Source organism: Dromaius novaehollandiae, chromosome 8 (genome assembly GCF_036370855.1).
Source record: "Dromaius novaehollandiae isolate bDroNov1 chromosome 8, bDroNov1.hap1, whole genome shotgun sequence".
Taxonomy (NCBI): Eukaryota; Metazoa; Chordata; class Aves; order Casuariiformes; family Dromaiidae; genus Dromaius; species Dromaius novaehollandiae.
The window spans coordinates 20,448,987-20,468,690 of NC_088105.1; the positions used below are offsets into that span (position 1 = coordinate 20,448,987).

A 19,704-nucleotide genomic window follows, 5' to 3' on the forward strand; every position below is an offset into this window, starting at 1 on the left:
TCTCGGTCCTGTTTTAACTTAGATTAGCAATAGGACTGGAAAGACAAACAACAAATTTCAGGATAAGGGGAACAAAACTCTAGCATATTACAGGTTAAGTTTATTACTACTGACTAGTTTATGTAGACTTTTATTTATAAATATATTTATAATTTATATAATATATAAAAAACAATTTATTCCATTATAGATCCCTGAGGGAAAAGAGCAAACAGCTGTAGCCAGTTTGTGCTGCTAAATAGAAGGGAAAGTCTCCATGTGATAGGTACAATCTTGTGATCTAACAGATAAAATAGAACACTGGACTTAGACTCTGGTATTTTTTCACACCTGCTAAAGTTTGATTAAGGTTTCAAGAGCCATTAACAATTATTTAAAAATTCATTAAAATATTCAACTTTATTAACAGTATATTTACATTTTTTTTCCTGCTCTTGGTCAACCATGGTGAATGTTCAAAGGTAAAAAAAGCATTAAGCAATAACCACAAGATGAAAACATTTTAAACCTATACAATACTTTATACACAAATTTATACAAAGAAACACTTAAATAATACAACTGGACACAAAAATATACACTCTTAGAGAAATTCACATCAGTAATTGTAATTGTATAAAGCTCTCTTCTGTACTAAGGGTCCTGGAAATTTAGGACTAAAACATTAGCTCTGTAAAGTAAAAGGGTTATTGTGACAGTCCTCAAAGGCCACTATATAGCACACTGACATATTCTCAAGGCTATCAGCTTATATTTCAGCTTGTGTATTCAAGTTTTGAGGTCCTTTATGATTATGCAAACATCAGAAATACAGTGGTATAATAAACGGTACTTATGAAAGCAGAGTTTTAGAGCCAGTATTAAAATGTTGTAGGCTCAAAACACCCACTTAATATTTAAACAAATGTTTGATACTACCATTTATTCAAAAATAGAAAGAGTAATGCACTTACATAAAAAGAACTTTTACTGTTCAGCAAGCATGTTCACGTGATTTTTATATTAGTACAAACATAAAAAAATCTGTTGTATGACTTTTAGAATAAATGATACCAATTCACCTTTTCCCTACGTCAGTACATTTACATTAAGGCTTTGAATCATCTGACCCAAGATTTTACAACATTAAAATGAATGGGTCCACATGGATGCTAGTATGTCTCATTGAGACTTAGCATGAATAGAATTAAAGCTCACCACCTTAAGGAAACAGGACACATGCTCGTATGTTGATTTTTTTTTTTTTTTTTTTTTTTTTTTTAAGTCTCCGAACTAGGATGTATTGTTTAATAGTAACAGTATTTCATGGCAAGAGACAAGTGCTTAACTTCTTTTTTTTAAAGCAAATTATTAATTTAATGGCAACATCTTTGGAGAAAGTTCCAGTTTTCTTGTAGTTCCTACAGATTTCATGCAGAAAGATATTTCTTAAGATTACCTTAAGAAATTATATCTTTGATGGAAGTGGAATGTGTATCCCAAACTGCTGATGAAAAATTCTAAAAAAGTCTTCCTGGATTTTTTGTCATACATTTGTGTCTTGCAGTAATGGTTCTTTAGCTTCACCAGGAGCTTGTGGACTGTGGGGATGGCCATGACTGCCACAGTGTTTTTTCCAGTTGCTGGACCGTACATTTAGGTTGGTGTGTTCAGGAATAAACAAGGCAACAAGTAGAGCCAACAACACAGAGCATGCTCCAAAGAGGAACGGGGGTCCAGGAATTATAGAATTCTGAAAAGAAAAACAACAGGATTTACTATGGAGCCATAGACATGTGTTAACATACTAAGCTAATTACACAAATTTCAAAAGTGGAAAGAACTTTTCCTGCTGCTCTTGATGGTATAGTACTCATCTCTATATGCAGTCTTTTAGAGGAAGAAATCTGGAAAGACTGTGTCTATCTTGAGATTAAGGAAAGGCAGCAACTGCTACTTACTTACTTATTAATGCTTATTAGCTCTCTTTTCTAGTGCGAGTTTTAGGAAGCAATACAGCTTCAGCAGTTGCTTGTCTTCATATGTTTTTGTACATTTGAAATCTGTGCTACAGCATAGTGTGCTGCTTATGAGACACCTGGAGAGATTCCAGTGTAGCACATTCTCTCTACTAACTGTAAAAACTTGAAAGATTCTTTTCCCTCCTCCTCTCAAAGTACCATTTGCCTTCTTAGCTCCAGCAGGAGGGATGGTAGTACATGCATGCAGTACAGCTGTATGAAAGTACTGCAGACTAGATCTTCTACAGTGTAACAGATCAGTGTTTTCAATCATCTTGTTCAATTTCACTGCTATTGAAAGTGAGCTCTTTTGAAAGACCTCATTAAAAAACTGTACCAAGCTGAATTCTACAAGGAGGGTGAACAAACAGATTCTTGCTCTTAAATCAACCAGTCAGATGCAACCAGACAACACTGAAATATTAGAGCAGAAGAAAAATGTTCCTTTACCTATACCATCTATAGCAGAGTATATTTAGAGACGTATGTGATTACATGCAGCTTTTGCTTTCCTCAAGACATCATAAGTAATCTAGATCACTGTCTTCCTGGTAGGAGGAGTGAAGTCGTTCTAGGTTGGTTTTTTTTTTAATTAAACATTCATGCATTATGTTAGTCTAAAAAAGTAACTTTGTTAGTTTGCACTGTGAAATGACTTGCAGAACTGTTTCACAGAAGTGGATGTAGTGGATACATTTTAAAAACCAACAGATACGTTAGATAAATACGATAAGGAGACAGAAAAATGGGCATGTATACTTGTAAGTTAGCCATAACAGTGATTCAGACCAAAGTATATTAATACAATTAAGAAGTATTGTATATCAGGAATATGAAGAGTTCATATTCAACTTCAAGTAGGTGTTATTTCAAAATAATTACAATGTATTTAAGTAAATTTTTTCCTGCTGACTTTCCTCAACTAATAAATATTAAGAACTAAAAAATACAAAGCTTGGTCAAAAGACTAAAGCACAACAAAACCAAAATGCATAGTACCTGAAAGGTAAATATGACGACAGAGAAAATTGCTCAGTGAGGCAAAAGAACAGTGGGATTCTGTCATTATTAGTCCATCCTTCCCTCAGGCAGGTAAGTAAGTGTCTCAGTCTGTTCTTTTTACAGGGCTCAGTAGTTGTCTGTTATTAGCTGCAACTCTTTGGAAGTCAGACTATAGCCTTGTAGCTAGTTAACAGCAAAGAGATCAGCAAGCCTCCAAGAGTGAATCAAGAAGTCCTTCTTACATGCTTCACTGACAGCTGGCATGACAAAACTTAAAATACAGTCTCATGCTTAAGAATGAGCAGGAACACAATTTTTTCCTGGACTTTTTTGTAATAAATAAGTAAAAAAAATACCTGTTGTAAATGGTATTGTGTGGCCACACTACCTCCTGATGGTGTTTCAGGCATTGGGAGTTCATTCAGTTCGACATGAAATATATAGAATATAAAACCATAAAGTGCTGGTCCCAAACCATTACACAGTCCTCGAATTCCTGTTATCATCCCTTGAACAACCCCTGGAAAAAGTAAAATATACTGTTATCTACCTATATATTTTTATATAGGTATATATATATTTATATATGATTATGACCAATTGGTAAGATTTTTATTCACTTCCCCTTCAAACAGGAACATGTTCCCAAATGGGGTTGTACCATCAGTAAAAGTAGTAATTTAACCCCTTCTTTATTTTTAAGTAGTCTGGATTGTAACATTTTGTGACCCCATACTCAGGTATTTGGCTATTTTGTGCCCAGATTAAGGATGATTCACTAGTGCTATTAGATACCCTGCCATGTCTGGCTTCACACCATTCTTTCTGACTAGAATTCAAAATATCAAAACACAAACCTACCCTGTTGGTCAGCATCAGCAGTTCGGGAAACAAGTGCGCTTACGGCTGGGAAAGTAATACTGGACATGGCTGCAACAGCTCCAGCTGCCCACATCATCCTGCAAAAAAAACCCAGACAGACTCAAAGTAACTGCTTTGCATGGAAAGCATTCTGCACTTAGAACTCAGAGTTCATAGCATTAGCACAAAAATTAGAAGGGATCACTTTTGCGACCACTGCAAAAGCTAATTAAGTTTAAGATCTTGCAAAATAGTTTTAGTAAGCTACCAGTCCTACCAAAAGCTTATCCTTTACTCAGAAAGACTTGATCATGATCTTTTGATATTTCTGGAGTAAACGGTACTCAGATTAAGAGGTATATTTGATTTAGCTTCTGCAGCATTAAAAATCATGCAAAAGACACCCAATTTAGGATAGGCAGTTTTTCATCTGTGGCTAGCCTTCCACATGAGGAAGAAAGAGTTACAACACATAAAACCAAATTAAAAAGATGCTTTGGCCATATAAGACAGCCAATTGGAGGGGGAAAAAAAAGGTATTGCCATATTTGAAATTCAGCATTCCTTTTCAAAATGGTAAATCTGTATCCTTGGGAAGATTAAAGTAACTTTTTTTGCTGCAGGACAGAATATGCCTCTTAAACACCTGGATGGTTGTCCAGACAGTGATTCCTTGCATACAGCCAATTAAATCAATGCATCTATTCAAAGAGAGTACAGTTTTAAGATTCTTTAGGTAGGCCAGATCTCCCTCCTGGAAATAGTAGTGCTGAGAAGAAAAAACAAGAACACAAAAATTTTTTTTCAGTCATGAAGCTGATCATTTTTATGTAAGTTTTTTTTCCTCTAAATGTCTCCCTTGGACAAAGGATAAAATACAGAAAGAGACCATATTCGAAGTGTAAAGTGAAGTTTACATACCAAGGTTCTGAGCCAAAGCCATACCACGCAAGTTGCAATATCTGAAATCCTAGACCCAGCAGGATGGTATTTTTATTTCCAATGGACCGCATAAGTAAACTCAAAACTATTGTCTGTCAAGGACAGGGAAGAAGTACAAAAACAAAAATTAATATTTTATTGTGAATGTTAAATACATGCAAATAGATCAGTGAATTAAAAAAAGGAAACTGAAATTCTGCAGAAGCCATATCTGCAAAATAGGCAGGAGTTTCTACCAAAAAAATTAAAATCATTTAACATGTTATATGAACAAATCATTACCCCTTCCTTGATGTACAAAAAGCCTTTAGTTTTCCCAACACAATACGCTTTGGATACTAATAAACCAAAACTCTGAAAACTTTGGCAGGTTATTTTTCATCTAAATTAGTTAAAGGAAGAGTGCTAATCAACTCCTAGAGGCTTAGAAAAACAGCTACAGAAAACGTGAGATACGTTCCTAGAATTTCAGTATTATGGAAGTTCTCCATAGTGCTTAGTTCTCTTTTGACATTACTGAATCAATGAAATACATAGCAGTAACTCACCTGTGCAATAATGGAAAGAATCCCAAGGACTGCTATAAATGCTGCAACACTTTCAGATGAAAATCCCATTATCTATATTTAAAGGAAAAGCAATCTGATTGTTAACAGTAAAGTGTATATTGCAATGTCACAGATATCACGGGGAAACAAACAATACAGAAAACTGATTCAACTCATACTACTGTATTCAACTACTAAATTTGTACAACAATTATCTTTTCACTAAAAAAAGGAAAGAGAAAATAAAGGAACATAAATGGAAAGCAAGTTAATAGAATTCCCTCAACAATAAAGCACTGTAACATGGGGGACCTCCTAACCCAAGATGAATGCAAATGATCACAAAACATGAGAAAGTGTTTTATAATGCATTCGTCTCACTCCTGTTTTCCCATCTCCAGAAGGAGAGGAAAACAAAACAGCAGGAGGACTAAAAACAACTAGTGAAAACTTTTAAATCAAACTAGTTATCTGTACTTGCTACATTAATTCAGCAATATCCAAAACTAAACTATAAATTCACATTTGTTCAAATCCATATCAAGATGTTAAATTACCTGTCTGAGGTATAGAAAGAAGCTGGAATATTGACCTGCCTCTGGGAGGTAGGAAAGAAAGACTGTTATGCAGATTAGCAGCACAATTGAATCCTGGCCGACTTTCTTCAGTGACTATGGCAAGAAAAAAAGTGTTATGAAACATTTATTCCCCATGTTCAGAAAAGCATATCTAATAAGAAACTGAAAAGCATGTAAATTAATGAAGCTAGCACACAGCACCACCAAAACGTTTCCTGCACATTTAGCAAATGCTGGCAAAAATATTAGCAGCAGTGTGAGATCACCCTTAATGCTTGATAAACATAAGCTGGATTTTGTCCCCCCCCCCCCTTTTTTTCATTAAAGAACTTGAAACATGGTAAATACGATCTTTTTGTCTCAAAAGCTCAATATCTACAAATGCCCAAATATCCCATATTAAAATAGCTTACTGCAAAAGGGTCAGCCTGTTCCCAAGAAATAGGTGCTCCCCAGGATGCTGGCCTCATCTTCTCTGGCAGCGATTCTGGTACAGCAACAAGAATAAAACAAATGTCTAACAAGGCTATTGCTGTAGCCAGGACTACGACCAAGCTGTCTCCATAGACTCGACCAAGGTAGGCACCAATAGCAGGGCTGGTAACTAAACTTGCTGCAAATGTTGCTGAAACCTAAAACAAATAACAACTGATAAGATTTACAGTGATATAAGTGAAAAGCATTGTTTCCCAATTCTTTTCTGATTTTCAGAAGCTTAATCATTCTACTCAGGCAGTGACTAAAGGTAACTTTCTTCTGCAACTATGCAGGAGCAGCTATGTATTTCAGATGGCCAAAGTTTTGAGGAAAAACAAGCTTTTGATCAAACTGGACAGTAACATGAGGCTCACAGCATTCACATGTACTGACATAATTAAGGTTTAACTAACTATCCTGCTGTCTGCTGGTATCTTTGGAAGTGATAAGCTGTATTTCATCTGCATACTGGCAAAATATGCAATGCCTGCTGTTAATCAAAAAGACATTACTAGGAAAAACTCTATGTATCAAGGACACATTAATAAACTTAATATGCTGGTTAATTCAACCCATTACAATGGAACTTCAGAAGGTAGTTTTCAGTTAACTACCAGGACTTGTTATGAAAGATGTTAACTTTAAACCTTTAAAAGAAACCCTCTCAAAATACCTCAATCCCTAACGCGTACAGGCCGAAAGAAACTAGTTAGTCCCACATCCATATAACAATAGACTCTTAACTTGAATGTAACAAGGCTGCTAACCCTTAATGCATAGGGCAGGGTAGGAGGAGCAAAAGGAGAGACGGAAACAAGTTATGTGAACTTGTAAGTTATTCAGCTATATTTGTTTGGAGTTGAAGCACAACACAGCAGTGTGTGTGAAAACATGAGCAGGATTAGTCAAGCTATACAATGGCAGCTCCGAAATTATCCAGAAACAAAAGTTTAGATTTTGAAAAGGTGACAGTGGCTGAGTAGGACTGATGTGAGAAGTAATGGAGGAATGAACTAAAGCCCTTCAAATGATGTAGTTAATGCTGATAACTGTGAGAAACACAACATCTGAGAGAGATTTTAACATGGCTGTGTTATATTTAAGCTAGAAACAGAACATTCAAGAGGAGATACAAGCCTGGATGACAAGAAAAATCAAAACAGAAGAATCTTCCCCCAACCCAAAACTTATTTGCCAAAGAATTCAATTTTGAAAAGCTTTTCTAACAAAACTGTTTAGTTAGTAGTGAATACCACAGGAACAGAGCCAAAACCTAAATACATACCAGCCCATAGGCCATACTTCTTTCATGTTCTTGGGTTATGTCTGCTACATATGCAAAAACCACAGAAAAAGTCACTGCAAAAACTCCAGAGACAGAAATAACAGCGAAGTACCACCTAAGAAAAAGTAATAAAAAAATTAGAACACCTAAATAGAGACAAAAAGTCTCTGTTGAACTGTATTCAGACTGTAAACAATAAATTATCCTGTCCAACTTTTCCTGACTAATAGCAAAATAAATTTTGGTAAAGCCAGTGTGAATATTTGGCAATTTGAATAGTTGTGCAATTTCTCCTCAGTGCATTAAGCACAAAGATAAGCAGCATACTTTTGTAATGTCTACAAAAAGCTGCTGTGATTAAGTGCTTGTAAAAAATCTGCATCTTAGTAGACTAACTTTGACTGGATGCCTATGATGCAAAGCAAATCAGAAACTTCATTTTTGAGAATCCGGGCTTTGAGATCTCTCAACATTAGTCTCATCTTTAAACCCAGACAATAGCACTGATTTCATCTGAAACTTTCATTTACACTTAGAAGCAAGCTATTTCCCAGAAGAGGGCATGAAAAACTGGAATCCATGTGACCAGAGAGGAAAGAGACAGCTCATGTAACTGCCTTTGCCCCGTGTCAGTGCTAACGCCGCAGTCTCCATTAGTTCCGATACGCCCACAGGTACAGCGCAGGGGTGGTCTAACAAACAGAGAATTCCGACTCGGGCACTACCTGGGAACGCATATGCCAATTAACAGCCTACTAAACTTGCACATAGTGCAAAAGCTGACAGATTCTAAAACTCAGGAAACCAAAATATAATAAAATTTGAGCAACGTTTTAAGTTATGAATGGTTACTTTCATGCATTAGGTAAGGATAAATACACAATAAAGATCTGTATCAATTCATTGGACTGTATTCCAATGCATTTTTGCAAGGGCACTGAAGACGTAAGGGGGCCCATAGCCCAGGGCTCTGAGCCAGCAGCTCTTAAATTCCGGTCCAAGGTGTTTCGCCTTAGGTCAGCTACTTCAGTTGGACTCCGTTCCCCAGATACGCAAAGAGTAATACAAAAGCCCCAACATTACATTGAGGACAAAGAATATTGTATCAACAATATAACAAACACATTAGCATTATAGAATAACAAGATACATAATATATATACTTTCTTACGCATTCTCTTGTATATTCTGTACATTGTTTCTTATATATATATCATAGAAAAGAATATAAAGAAATAACATAGATGAAAAAATATGTAAGAATACATAAGAAACAGTAAAGTCTAGTTTGAAAGAATTTACTAACCATGGGCTGATCTTCATTAGTGGTATTGGTGCACAGGTGAAAAATACTGTTAGCAGCAAGAAGGACTTCCGTCCCCACACATCAGACAGAGCACCTATGAGTGGGGCACTGAGGAACGATAATAAGCCCTGTAAAGTAAAACATTTTAAGTTAGAACTGCATGGTAAGAAGCATGATAGCCAAACGTACTACAAACTGAGAGCAGACTGGGTTTCATTTTTACTAAAGTTGATTATTATGAAGTGCAATACATCAAAGACAATATGGTGAAGCATTCTTGATCTTCTGTCCCATGCCTGGTTACCTAAAATTTGAGTTTTATTACACCAGAGTACCCAAAACTCAAAGATGATCCAGTCATATTAACAGTTCCAGGAACTGTGTTTTATAATTTTATATCTTTAGAAGTCACATATATGTAAGTAACTGACAATACACTACTTGAGCAACAAGCTCCACGTGAAAAAAATCTTCACATTTTAACACCATTTGTGTCATCTGGGATTATTCGACTGACTGTTTTTATTCATTGGTGAACTCAAACACAAGGTACAGACCAAACAATAGCTTAGTAAAAGTAAAATGATGCATTTTTATTTTTTTGGCAAGAGTTTGTTCCCACATTCTATTCACAACTTCAAAGCTATACTGAAAGCCTCTTGAATGTTTCACTTAACTAGCAGTCATTTTCTATACTCCCCACCATTCATTTTAAACTGTACTTGCAATTACTTTAACTTTTGTCACCCTACCTTTACTCCTTGAATTAGACCATTCATTAGAAATGTATGTTTTGGGAAGGTTTCATGCAAAACCTAGAGAAGAAATACAAACATTACATACTGCATTGTCATTTACACAATATTAACTGTAAGCGCTGTTCATGATGCATCCAACATCTATAGTGGCATATGGTAACACAGAAACTAGTTTTTATATTTCCATGGATATGTCTCCAAGGATGAGAGAAAGAGAGAGGTTAAAAAGACTTGGAACTTTAAGATAGCTAAAGTCAAGCAAGATTAATCCACCCAAAACACAGAGAGAGAGAGGAAAAAAAAAAAAAACCTCCAGGGTCTAAACCATTATACTTAATGACCATTATTTTCAGGTTCACTATCCTATGGGGTTGGGGGTAGGGAGGGAGGGAGAGGATATGTATGTAGTCTATTTCCCCACTCCTGCTTTGCAAAGAAAGAATATGAGGGAAAAAAAACCCGTAAAAGTGCTCTTTTTTAAGACTTTTTGTAGATGTTTACTGTACTTACAAACTCAAGCTGAGTTTTTCCTTCTCGTCATGTGGTATCTGACCAAATATCTAGATCTACATCTTTGGATAAATTCAACTCATATGGAATGCATTAAACACAATGCACATTCCTTGGCCATCACGTTACAGAAAATGTTGAGTTAGTAACAAATAAAATACTCTTTTTAAATAAAAGCTTGCAGCCTCCCTTTCAACAGCTAGTACAGTCTACATGTATTCTTTTATTTTATTGGTAAGATACCAAAATGTCCTTTTCAAAAAGTACACATCACTAATATGATATAAAGTTGCTGCTCTACCTATGGCAGCACTGACATTTAAAGAAAGTACAGTAAAATGTCTTAATGCAGAACAGGAGTCGGCCCTAAAACGTGTACAATGCCAAAATCTGAAGGGAGGAGTGGGAGGGTGCCTGGGGAACCTCCTGAACTGCTAAGCGTGTTCAGCTATCAGTTTTGTCATTTAAGTGTTTCCTCCCCCTGTTGTCTTAACTTTGCCCTGATCATTTCTAGTCCAGTTTCTCTCCTTTTTCCTCAACTTTGGGTACTACCAGAAACGCACCATAAATAATCCATGACGTAACTTTCATTCATGTGGATGTTCCTTGCAGGTTTTAGCTTTGCTGGATAGAGGCTTCAGTTCTCTCAATGCTTTAGGAAGGATTAATTGCATCAAACTCCAAATTTCAGCATTGCTGAAACCTAAACAGACCACCTAGAACCTGAAAAATTAGCTCACACCAGACTCCCCCCAGGCTACTCTGTCCCTTGTCGTGGGTGGGGGAGACGACATCATTCTGACGTGCCCCTCTCAATCCAGTGACTAGACCCTAGATGTGTAGGTTAGAAGAGGGACCTGTCTTCAGTCTGGCTGGTGTTACATGAGACGTACTGCATACAGAGACTGAGTCACAGTTTATATCCAAGAGACTGCTCACAGGCTTAACATCAGGTTACAGAATAGCAGCAAGGTCTCATTTTGGATAGTTTTCTTGAAGATCTTTTAGCCTTTGCTCCACTTACGTTTCTAAGTATGTGTCACATGCAAAGATCAAATTCAAATGGAGAGCAACCAACTATACTAGGAAAAAAATGGTACAAACTTGTTGATGCGAAAGTCTCAGTAATTACAGGAGGACTTCGGTGTTAACAGCTCTAAAGCTTGTTTAAAGCACAGCTAGGTTAAAGAGCTCCCTACCTCTATACCACCACCTCCCGCCGGCTTAATTTTACCAAATTTCAAGTGTATCCTTGCCTTTAAATCTCTAACGTGCCAACTTTTTGTAGCATTTTGGAAGGAAAAATACTTTACAGATCTTACAAGATTCATGTTAGAGAGCATTTATAAGTAAGCCTCAGTGTTAACAAATTTGCACATAAACAGTTATGTCACATCATAACGTAGCTTTACTGTAAATAATTTTAAATGTTTGATTCCATATAATAATACAAAACTTTTCACTAACAGAACAGAGCAGGTCAATGACATACTAATTTCATTTAATTCAGAAATAAGGCGTTCAGTGCCTTTGCAGTAATCTCCCACATAGCAAGAAAAAGCGTATCACTTACCACCAGAGTAGGTGCTGTTAAGAGTCCCCAAGCAAAAAACTCCAAAAATATCACTATAACAGCATGGTAGACACTAGGTGAACCTATTCCTTGAGGCTAAAACAAGACAAAAAAAAAAAGGCAATTACTATAACACATAAGACAAGAAATACATCTCAGCATTACAAACAGCAGAGTCAAGAAATGAAGCAAGACTCTGAATATCCGAGTCCTTGAAGTACTCGAGCTAACTGGCACAAAGGGAAATTCCCTTCTCAACCCTTTGCTGCAAAATGTCCTGAAGCATCCTAATGATCTGCAGTGTATAAAATGTATTCTCCTTTCAAATTAAAAAATAAACCACTTATACTGCCACTCTGGGAAACAAGGATGCTGATGAAAGTGGAAACAAGTTCTTGGAGAATTTGATTTTTTTCTTGAGGAAAAACTGACACAATGCTACACGGAAATCAAGTTTTCATCATTTCAAAACACTGCAATATTCACACTCAGTTATCCTGAAGTCTAAGTACTTGGTGTGTCAGACAACTTTATAGTATTTCCGTTAGTAAAAGGCAGCACAGCTAAGTGCAAAGCTTTCATAGTACTAAATCAAGAATGAATCACAGGAACAGCACTGACAGTTTCTCCCAGAATAGTTTCCCCAATACTGAGTAGCTGCAATGTACTTCAAATACAGCGAGACATCTACGTAGAAGATTTGAAGTAAGAAAATTCCAATTCTTTGGTGATTTAGTATAATCAAAAGCAGCTTTTGAAGAGAATAGAGGAACAGAAAGCAAGAGCAGGGGTAGGACAGCCTGCTCACTTCATATACTTGGTCAGTACTATGTGCCAAACAGCATGCCACAGCTCATCATTTGCAAATTGAGGAAACACTGCAGAAAGTATTTTCATATTAAAGTAGTAAGAACAACTCATCAGAAATCTCACATGCAATCTTTACTCTTAAAAGCCCTGCCTTAGCATTTCTGCTTTCCTGGCTTTGGGTGAAGATGAGTTGCTACCGCAGTGGCACTTGCTTCATTAGACCTAGCATTCATACTGGGTAAACACACGCAGGCTGAAGTTCTCAGCTTCTCAAGAAAGCTCAGGCAATGTGTATAAATGTGTATAAATATCTGATAGGAGGGAGCAGAGACGACTGAGTCAGACTCTTCATTCAGTGACAGGATGAAGCAGAAACTGAAATACCGGAAATTCCACTTAAACATGGGGTGGGGGGAGGGGAGTATTTATTTATTCAGTTAAACTGTGAGAGCAGTCAAGCACTGGAACAGGTTGCCCAAAGAGGTTGTGGAGTCTCCATCCTTGGAGATGTTCAAAACCTGCCTCGACACCGCCCTGAGCAACCTGCTCTAGTTGACTCTGTTTGGGGTCTTTGGAGAGGCCTCCCAACCTCAACTATTCCACAATACTAAGTCTGAGTTGGATAACACTCAAGTCTTTCTTTTATTACAAGATTTCTGCCACTCATGCCAGGCTTCTCTTTCAAGATTCTGATTATTTCCAACCCAGAAAAAGTAAGCTTTTAAAATGAAAATCTCATGTACTGGACTATGCAACTACAAAAAGTTATTTTATAACAAGTCAATTCTCAAAACACATTCACTTATTTGAAGGCAGAAAATATCCCAGCTATTTTCATTATCTAACAACAGTCTAACAACTTCATAGCTCCATCTAATGTTCACAGTCCATTTTTTCAACACTGTAAAAATACCCGAGTTCTGTAGAGTTTTCAGTTAAGTTTTCGCTCTGTTTTTGAAACTGTTGGGAGACACTGAATGCAGAAACACAAGCATCGCTGGATACAGCGGTGTGACATCCTTTCTGCTCTCTTAGCAAATAAAAGTTAAAGTTTAAAGAGACACCTGGATGTATATTGTCTTCACCAAGGATTACTCCGGTGAAAAATTCTAAAGCACAATATTACATTAGTAATGGTTAATCTGCTTCTATTATCCATCCTCAAATACATGCAAATTTAACATTTGTAAAATGGAATATCTACCATTACAAAAAGCAGGGAAATATACCCTGAAAAACATCAACACCCCTCTGTGGAATTAGTTTTGCTTGTCACCACCACGTAATGCAGACAATCAGTTACCAGTTTGATGAACAACTATGGCGACCCCCCCCCATACACACACACACACACACACACACACTATTGTTCCAAAGAGACAAACTGAATGACTGCCACGGCTTTAATCTGCCAAAATGTCTCTTTATTTAAGACTCTCTTGAAATAATGATACTGTATTTAGAAAAATGCACATCTAAGCCACAGTGGAAAAAAAACTATCGGCAATAAAAAGCACGACATAAGTAACCCTACTTCTCTATTAAAAGAAAAAAAAAGTCAAGCTCCAATAGCCAAAACACTTCACAGCCTCCTTTCTAAGGGGAAGCAAGGCAGTGGGAAGAAAGCACAACACTCCCATCAGGCTCCCAGCTAACCTGTACGGGACTTCTCCGACGCAGGGATGTCCGCGATTTACCGCGAGCCGGGCGGGGGACAACAGGCAGAAGGACGCCGCGACTCGCACGTCCGGCCCGGGCTGCCCGCCGCTGCCCCCCACACACCGCCGGCCTCCCAGTGCCGTTTCCTCCGGCAAAGACCCATTTAAGCCATTCTCGGTGCGAGGCCGGACCGAGGCGCGCACCGCACGGCCTCGTGTACGCGTAAGCGACCCGCAGCGACCCGCTCCTCATCCCGAGACGACACTTACCGCGCGCTCCTGGACGACAACCCCGACCCGTGCGCGGCGGCATCCCCGCCCGCTGCCGCCAGCACCCCCCGGCAGGGCAGCCGCGAGGCTCCGGGGGCCGCGGCAAGGAAACGGAAACCGCCCCGCCCGCTCGGCCGCGCCGGGGCCGGGCCAGGCCGGGCCGGGCGGACGGAAAGGCAGCGCGGGGCGAGCTCACGCCGCCAGGCCGCGGCTCCGAGGCGGCGCCCCCGACAGCCCCCGCCCCGGCGCGGCCGCCAACCGCCGCGGGCGCCCGGGGCTCCGCCGCCGCCCCGCCCCGCCGCCGCCCCCGGCCTCACCGTCCCGCCGTCCTTAATGATGATCTTCTTGGCCAGCATGATGCTGCGGTTCACGGCGCGTTTCTTTTTCTTCCCCCCCTGGGTCATTTTACCATCCTACAGCCCCGGGGGGGGGAGCGAGGGGAGCGAGGCGGCGTTGGGCGCCCGCGGCGCCGGACCCTCCGCAGCAGCCGGGCCTTCGCCTCCCTCCGCGCCGCCACCGCTCACACACCCGGCGCCATCTTGGCGAGGCAGCCCCGGCCGCCGCCGCCGCCGCACATCACGCGATCGCCCCATTGGCTGGGCGCCGGCCACGTGCGCAACGCGCTCCACCCCCACGGGGGCTCGCGGCGACGCCCGTCGTCGCCGGCTTCCGCCTCGAGGCGGCGGCGGCAGCGCCCTCGCCCGGCCCGGCCGCCATGGCGCGCGGGGCTGCTGGCCCGCCCCGGTGCCGCCAGCACTGAACCACGGGGCGGCAGGGTCTCGCCGCCTAGTTCCCTTTCAAAGAATTAAACGTTTGGCGTAAAAAAACCCGAACACCCCCCCCACACACACATGACCAGCGGTAAAAGCTGTAAGCATTTTGTCGTTTCAGTATGGCTTACAACGACGCGTCCTGGCTCAGCGTGAATTCAGCCAGCGGCCCCGACCCTGCTCACGCAATTCAGAAAACTGCAGCCGACTGCACCTGCCCGTCCACGTTTTCCCCAACTACCAACCCTCCCTGTGTGCCGCTGGGGATACCCGACTCGCGCAGTTTTCGCCTCACCTAGAGGACCCAGAGTTTGCAGCATATGTTATCTGACACTTTCCTCTCTCTACCCCGTTTCTCACGCGCCTACGCAAGCGGCAACCTTCTGCCTCGGCGCTTGCCCCCTTCCAACCAAAGATCTTTCAGAAACATTTGTTATTCTGTGGCTTGGAGTTCACGTCCCGTCACTGCTGATCGGGCAGCGCTGCAGAGCAACACCTGCCCATGCCCACTAGTATGTTCGCCGTCTCAGACCCAGCTCTCCAAGCCCATATCCACGCACCATCTTTCTGCGTGCTCTTTTAAGGCTCCGTCTTCTTCACCAAGACTTGCACTTCCAGCCCTCCCACAGCACGCTGCTGTCTCCCCAGCGCCTGCTGCACCCCGGTTTCTCCCCAGGCCTCACTGCCTGTTGCCCCTGCTCCCGCGGTGCGAGCGCGGCCGCCCGCTGAGCCTCGGCCCCAACGTATGCGCCTGGATTCGGGCTCGGTGGCAGCACAGGAGGCGCTGTGTTAACAAAGGGATATAAAGCCCTGAACATAGGAAGCAGCTACCAATTAACTGCTATTTCAAGTCAGGAGACTCACAGTAACTGTGCTTGGACAGCCTTTTGCCTCACGAGTAAATCCGACACACTTTCCCGCACGCCTGCCAACAGCCGGGCCACCCCACTGCTACTCTAGGGCACAAAGGCCAGCTGCAGACTGTATTACCTCACACAAACTTGCAGGTGTCCCCATAGGCAGCTCATAAGAATTGAACAGGCAAATTTTGGCCCTTGAGCTTACATGAGTTTAACGTAAACTACTAGCCTTAAGACCAAGCATCCCTGTTTCTCCATTATGATGCAGCTTTTAAGGAACTCAGAATTTCACGATGCACAACCCTACTCTAGACAGAGTTAGACCAGGCAAGCAGACTCTAGCTGAGGATGCAAACTGCGGATTTACTGGGCGACCCGTAGGAAAAGGTGTCACAGGCCTGCAGACAAGAGTGGGCCTCAGAGACAGCACAGCCCTTACAAAACAGCCATAGCTATTACCAGTCATTTGTTACAAGTCTTAATAAAATTATGCCAAGTATGCAACGCTTTTGTGGAAAAATCCCATGATCCAGAATTTCTTACCCCTTTATTTGAAAAGGAAGGATGACCTAAAATACTGATATGGTTTCAAGTCCATTCCTTGGAGAGAGTGTCATTTTATTTTGGTAGGAAAGTCACACACAGATGTGTATGACATGTAAGGAACTCAGGTTAAAAAAGTTAAACATAACTAGACCTCAACAATGAGATTTTGTAACCAGACTGATTAAAGGGCTGCTTTTTCATCCACATATCAAACCAACCATTGGTACTGATGTCATTATCCCCAAATAAATGCATCTTAAGAGAAATATCAAGTTTGCTCATGTAGGCTGGGCAAATAATTCAAATAAAAATTCCTAAATTCAGAAAGAACTCTAGATAAACAGAAATATGTCTTGCTTTTGCTGACATGAATTTCAACCACCTGCACTTGTCTGCATTGAAATTTCAAACTTCACTTACCTAAATAAATCCTGAAATAATCCATTCTGCCTTTATTTAACTATGAGACAAATTCTTGGCAATCATTTTATTTCCTGAAGAGAAACAAAGCAGTTTTGTCTGTGACACCCAAACACCCATATTGTTCAACCTCCTATACAAAGTAAATGAATACTACTATCTGTTAGCTGGAAAAGATACTATCTTTTTGGAAGCAGAATGAAAACAGAGTAGTTGGTTATATATCTAAGGAAAACCTTGCTTCTAAAGCACAAGCAGACAATGGCTTCAACAGTTATTTGGACTGTAATTTCATTCCTGCCACCCAACAGTGTAAAAATTTCAGTTTAAATCACAACTGCATGTGATCACTACGATCAGAGTGGTTTTGACAAAAGCAACTGACAGAAATAAAGAGTTCTGAAAATTATTGGTGCGTAACTGCTAAAATGACCCAATATTATTATAAATCTCTCTGGAAAGGACAGAAGAACATGTAATTCACCATAATGTGTTTGTGAACTCTGCTCAGGTCTTCTGATATATTCTAAATTATAACTAAACAAAACTCAGCTTTTAAATTGTAATATGAATCAAAGAATTCTGTTGTATTCTAGAGGGTATATTGTATACTAACTTTCCCCTGCTATCAAAATTATTTGAAACAGGAAGAAAAGCTACTGAATCACCAATTTGTGGCAAAACTCCTCTACTAAGGATTACAGTGTTTTACAATTGCACATCACACACTGGTAGTTTACAACCAAAGCTCCTGAACAATTTTACAAAGAATTTTCCATATTGGAAATTTGATGCCCAGGGACTTTGCAATATGACTTCTAAAAGTCACATAAAGAGCTAAGGAAGATGCAAGCCTAGAATGCACTAATCTGCTTCTCAGATATAAACCAGGACTATTTCTCTTGCGGTAAAAACAGTGGAATAATATTCTCATTTATACCCATGAAGCTACGATTTCTCTTTGTGTCATCTGAATCTAATTAAAAATAACTAAATTATTAGATTCCAAATAAAACTTTTAAACAATACTTGTATTTTGGTAAAAGAAAATATATCAGCATGTCAAGCCAAAGAAAACCAGTATCACAGATATCAAAGCAGTCATCAAATCAGTTTAACTTTCTTTCTTGCTCATGGCTAAGTGTCTAAACTTACAGAATTTAGTAGCTTTTAAGTTATTTACCTGAAAGACTTCAAGCTACTGTCACAGAAATTATTATTGTATATAACATAAAGAATTATTTTATAATAAATCTTCATGCAGAATTTCTTCTACTTGCTGATTTAAGTCTTGTAGGTCACAATATAATTTTGTTAATACAGCTAATATTTGATACATTTTTACCACCATAAGGATGCTGTTTACAGTAAGTCTAAGGCACGACAAATAAACCTTACTGTATCAGTGAGTTGTGTTAGCTAAACACCTACTTGCCATATGCTGTACAACACATGCCCACTACAATACTGATCACTGCAAAGCAGTCAGGAAAGTAAGCAGACCAGAACGAGACCTCTGTGTCAAAAAACTTCCTTAGGCAAATGTGCTCAGTACCTTTGCAGCTGTGCAGAACTGCATGTGTTTATGCCACAAACATGCTCCTCCCAGGAATCCTCTCACTAGTGGCAGCGTGACATGAGACAATGCAGCCTTTGCCCAAGTCACAGCACAAATTTTTGTTCAGTAGCCCCTTTGCAGAGAGCTGTTTATCCTCTCACACTACCCAGCCTGTTTACTTAAACATACAAGGTAATTCCCACTCCCTGTTACAATGCAGAGAGCAAACTACACACTTCAAGATCACGGACAGGAATAGCAAATTTGACAACTCTCTGGTCTCACACCTATGCTGTGAGAAATTAGATCAGATGTTACCTACCACCACCAGTAGAGAAACCCTACTCCTGAACAAGGAGATCAGGGTTTTCAGGCAGAAGAGAGCGCAGAGACAGTCACAGGAATACTGCTGGAATGTGATTTACAAGAAGTCATGATACAGTGGTCAAAAAGAAGCCTGTCTTGGCCAAAAATAAATTTCTGGCAAAATTCAATAAGTTTTAAGTTAAAACATACCATTAACAAACATCTAACCATAGCCTTTTTGGAGTGTATAGAGAACTACACCAAAAAATTCCGTTCTGGAATAATAAAAGTTAAATAAAACATTGTTTCCAGGTTACCTAGGTTTTATTTTTTCTAAAATATGCATAAAGGCAACTCTCTCAATTTATAAAGATCTCAAAGAATTTTATATCGTATTCCCAATACAGCTGGTGCTTAATTATAGCCAGTTTGTATATTACTGTAAGTGACCTTATCTGCACATAAAAAAAGAAATGCAGTATTTTACCCCATTATAGATAAAAGATGACTGTATTAGATCATGTAAACTGCATTCTATGGTTCAGCAGTGTTACACTGAAAACCTGTTTCCAAATTGCTGGGAAACACCATATATTAGAATTGTATACGGTGTATCACACAGAAACATTAACTTACAAAACTCCTATGAGTACCCCCAAATTTTTC

The 19,704-nt window shown here is 39.7% G+C and overlaps 2 protein-coding genes across 2 annotated transcripts in view; both read right to left on the reverse strand.

The window, feature by feature from the left end:
• Window positions 1-369: 369 nt before the first annotated feature.
• Window positions 370-15,178, reverse strand: MFSD14A (major facilitator superfamily domain containing 14A). Its single transcript, XM_064515844.1, has 12 exons — window positions 14,896-15,178; window positions 11,841-11,936; window positions 9,752-9,814; window positions 9,000-9,127; window positions 7,694-7,808; window positions 6,345-6,563; window positions 5,911-6,024; window positions 5,354-5,425; window positions 4,785-4,897; window positions 3,864-3,961; window positions 3,359-3,522; window positions 370-1,732 (listed from the first exon to the last, which is right to left on the reverse strand). Exons 1-12 carry the CDS (start codon window positions 14,980-14,982, stop codon window positions 1,526-1,528), a joined length of 1,476 nt encoding a protein of 491 aa, XP_064371914.1. The 5' UTR covers window positions 14,983-15,178; the 3' UTR covers window positions 370-1,525.
• A 3,008-nt stretch (window positions 15,179-18,186) lies between these two features.
• SLC35A3 (solute carrier family 35 member A3) overlaps window positions 18,187-19,704 on the reverse strand; it is a 28,062-nt gene continuing 26,544 nt past the window's right edge. Inside the window, exon 10 of the mRNA XM_064515846.1 lies at window positions 18,187-19,141. The gene's annotated coding sequence lies outside the window, so the exon portion shown is untranslated. The remainder of the gene's footprint in view (window positions 19,142-19,704) is intronic.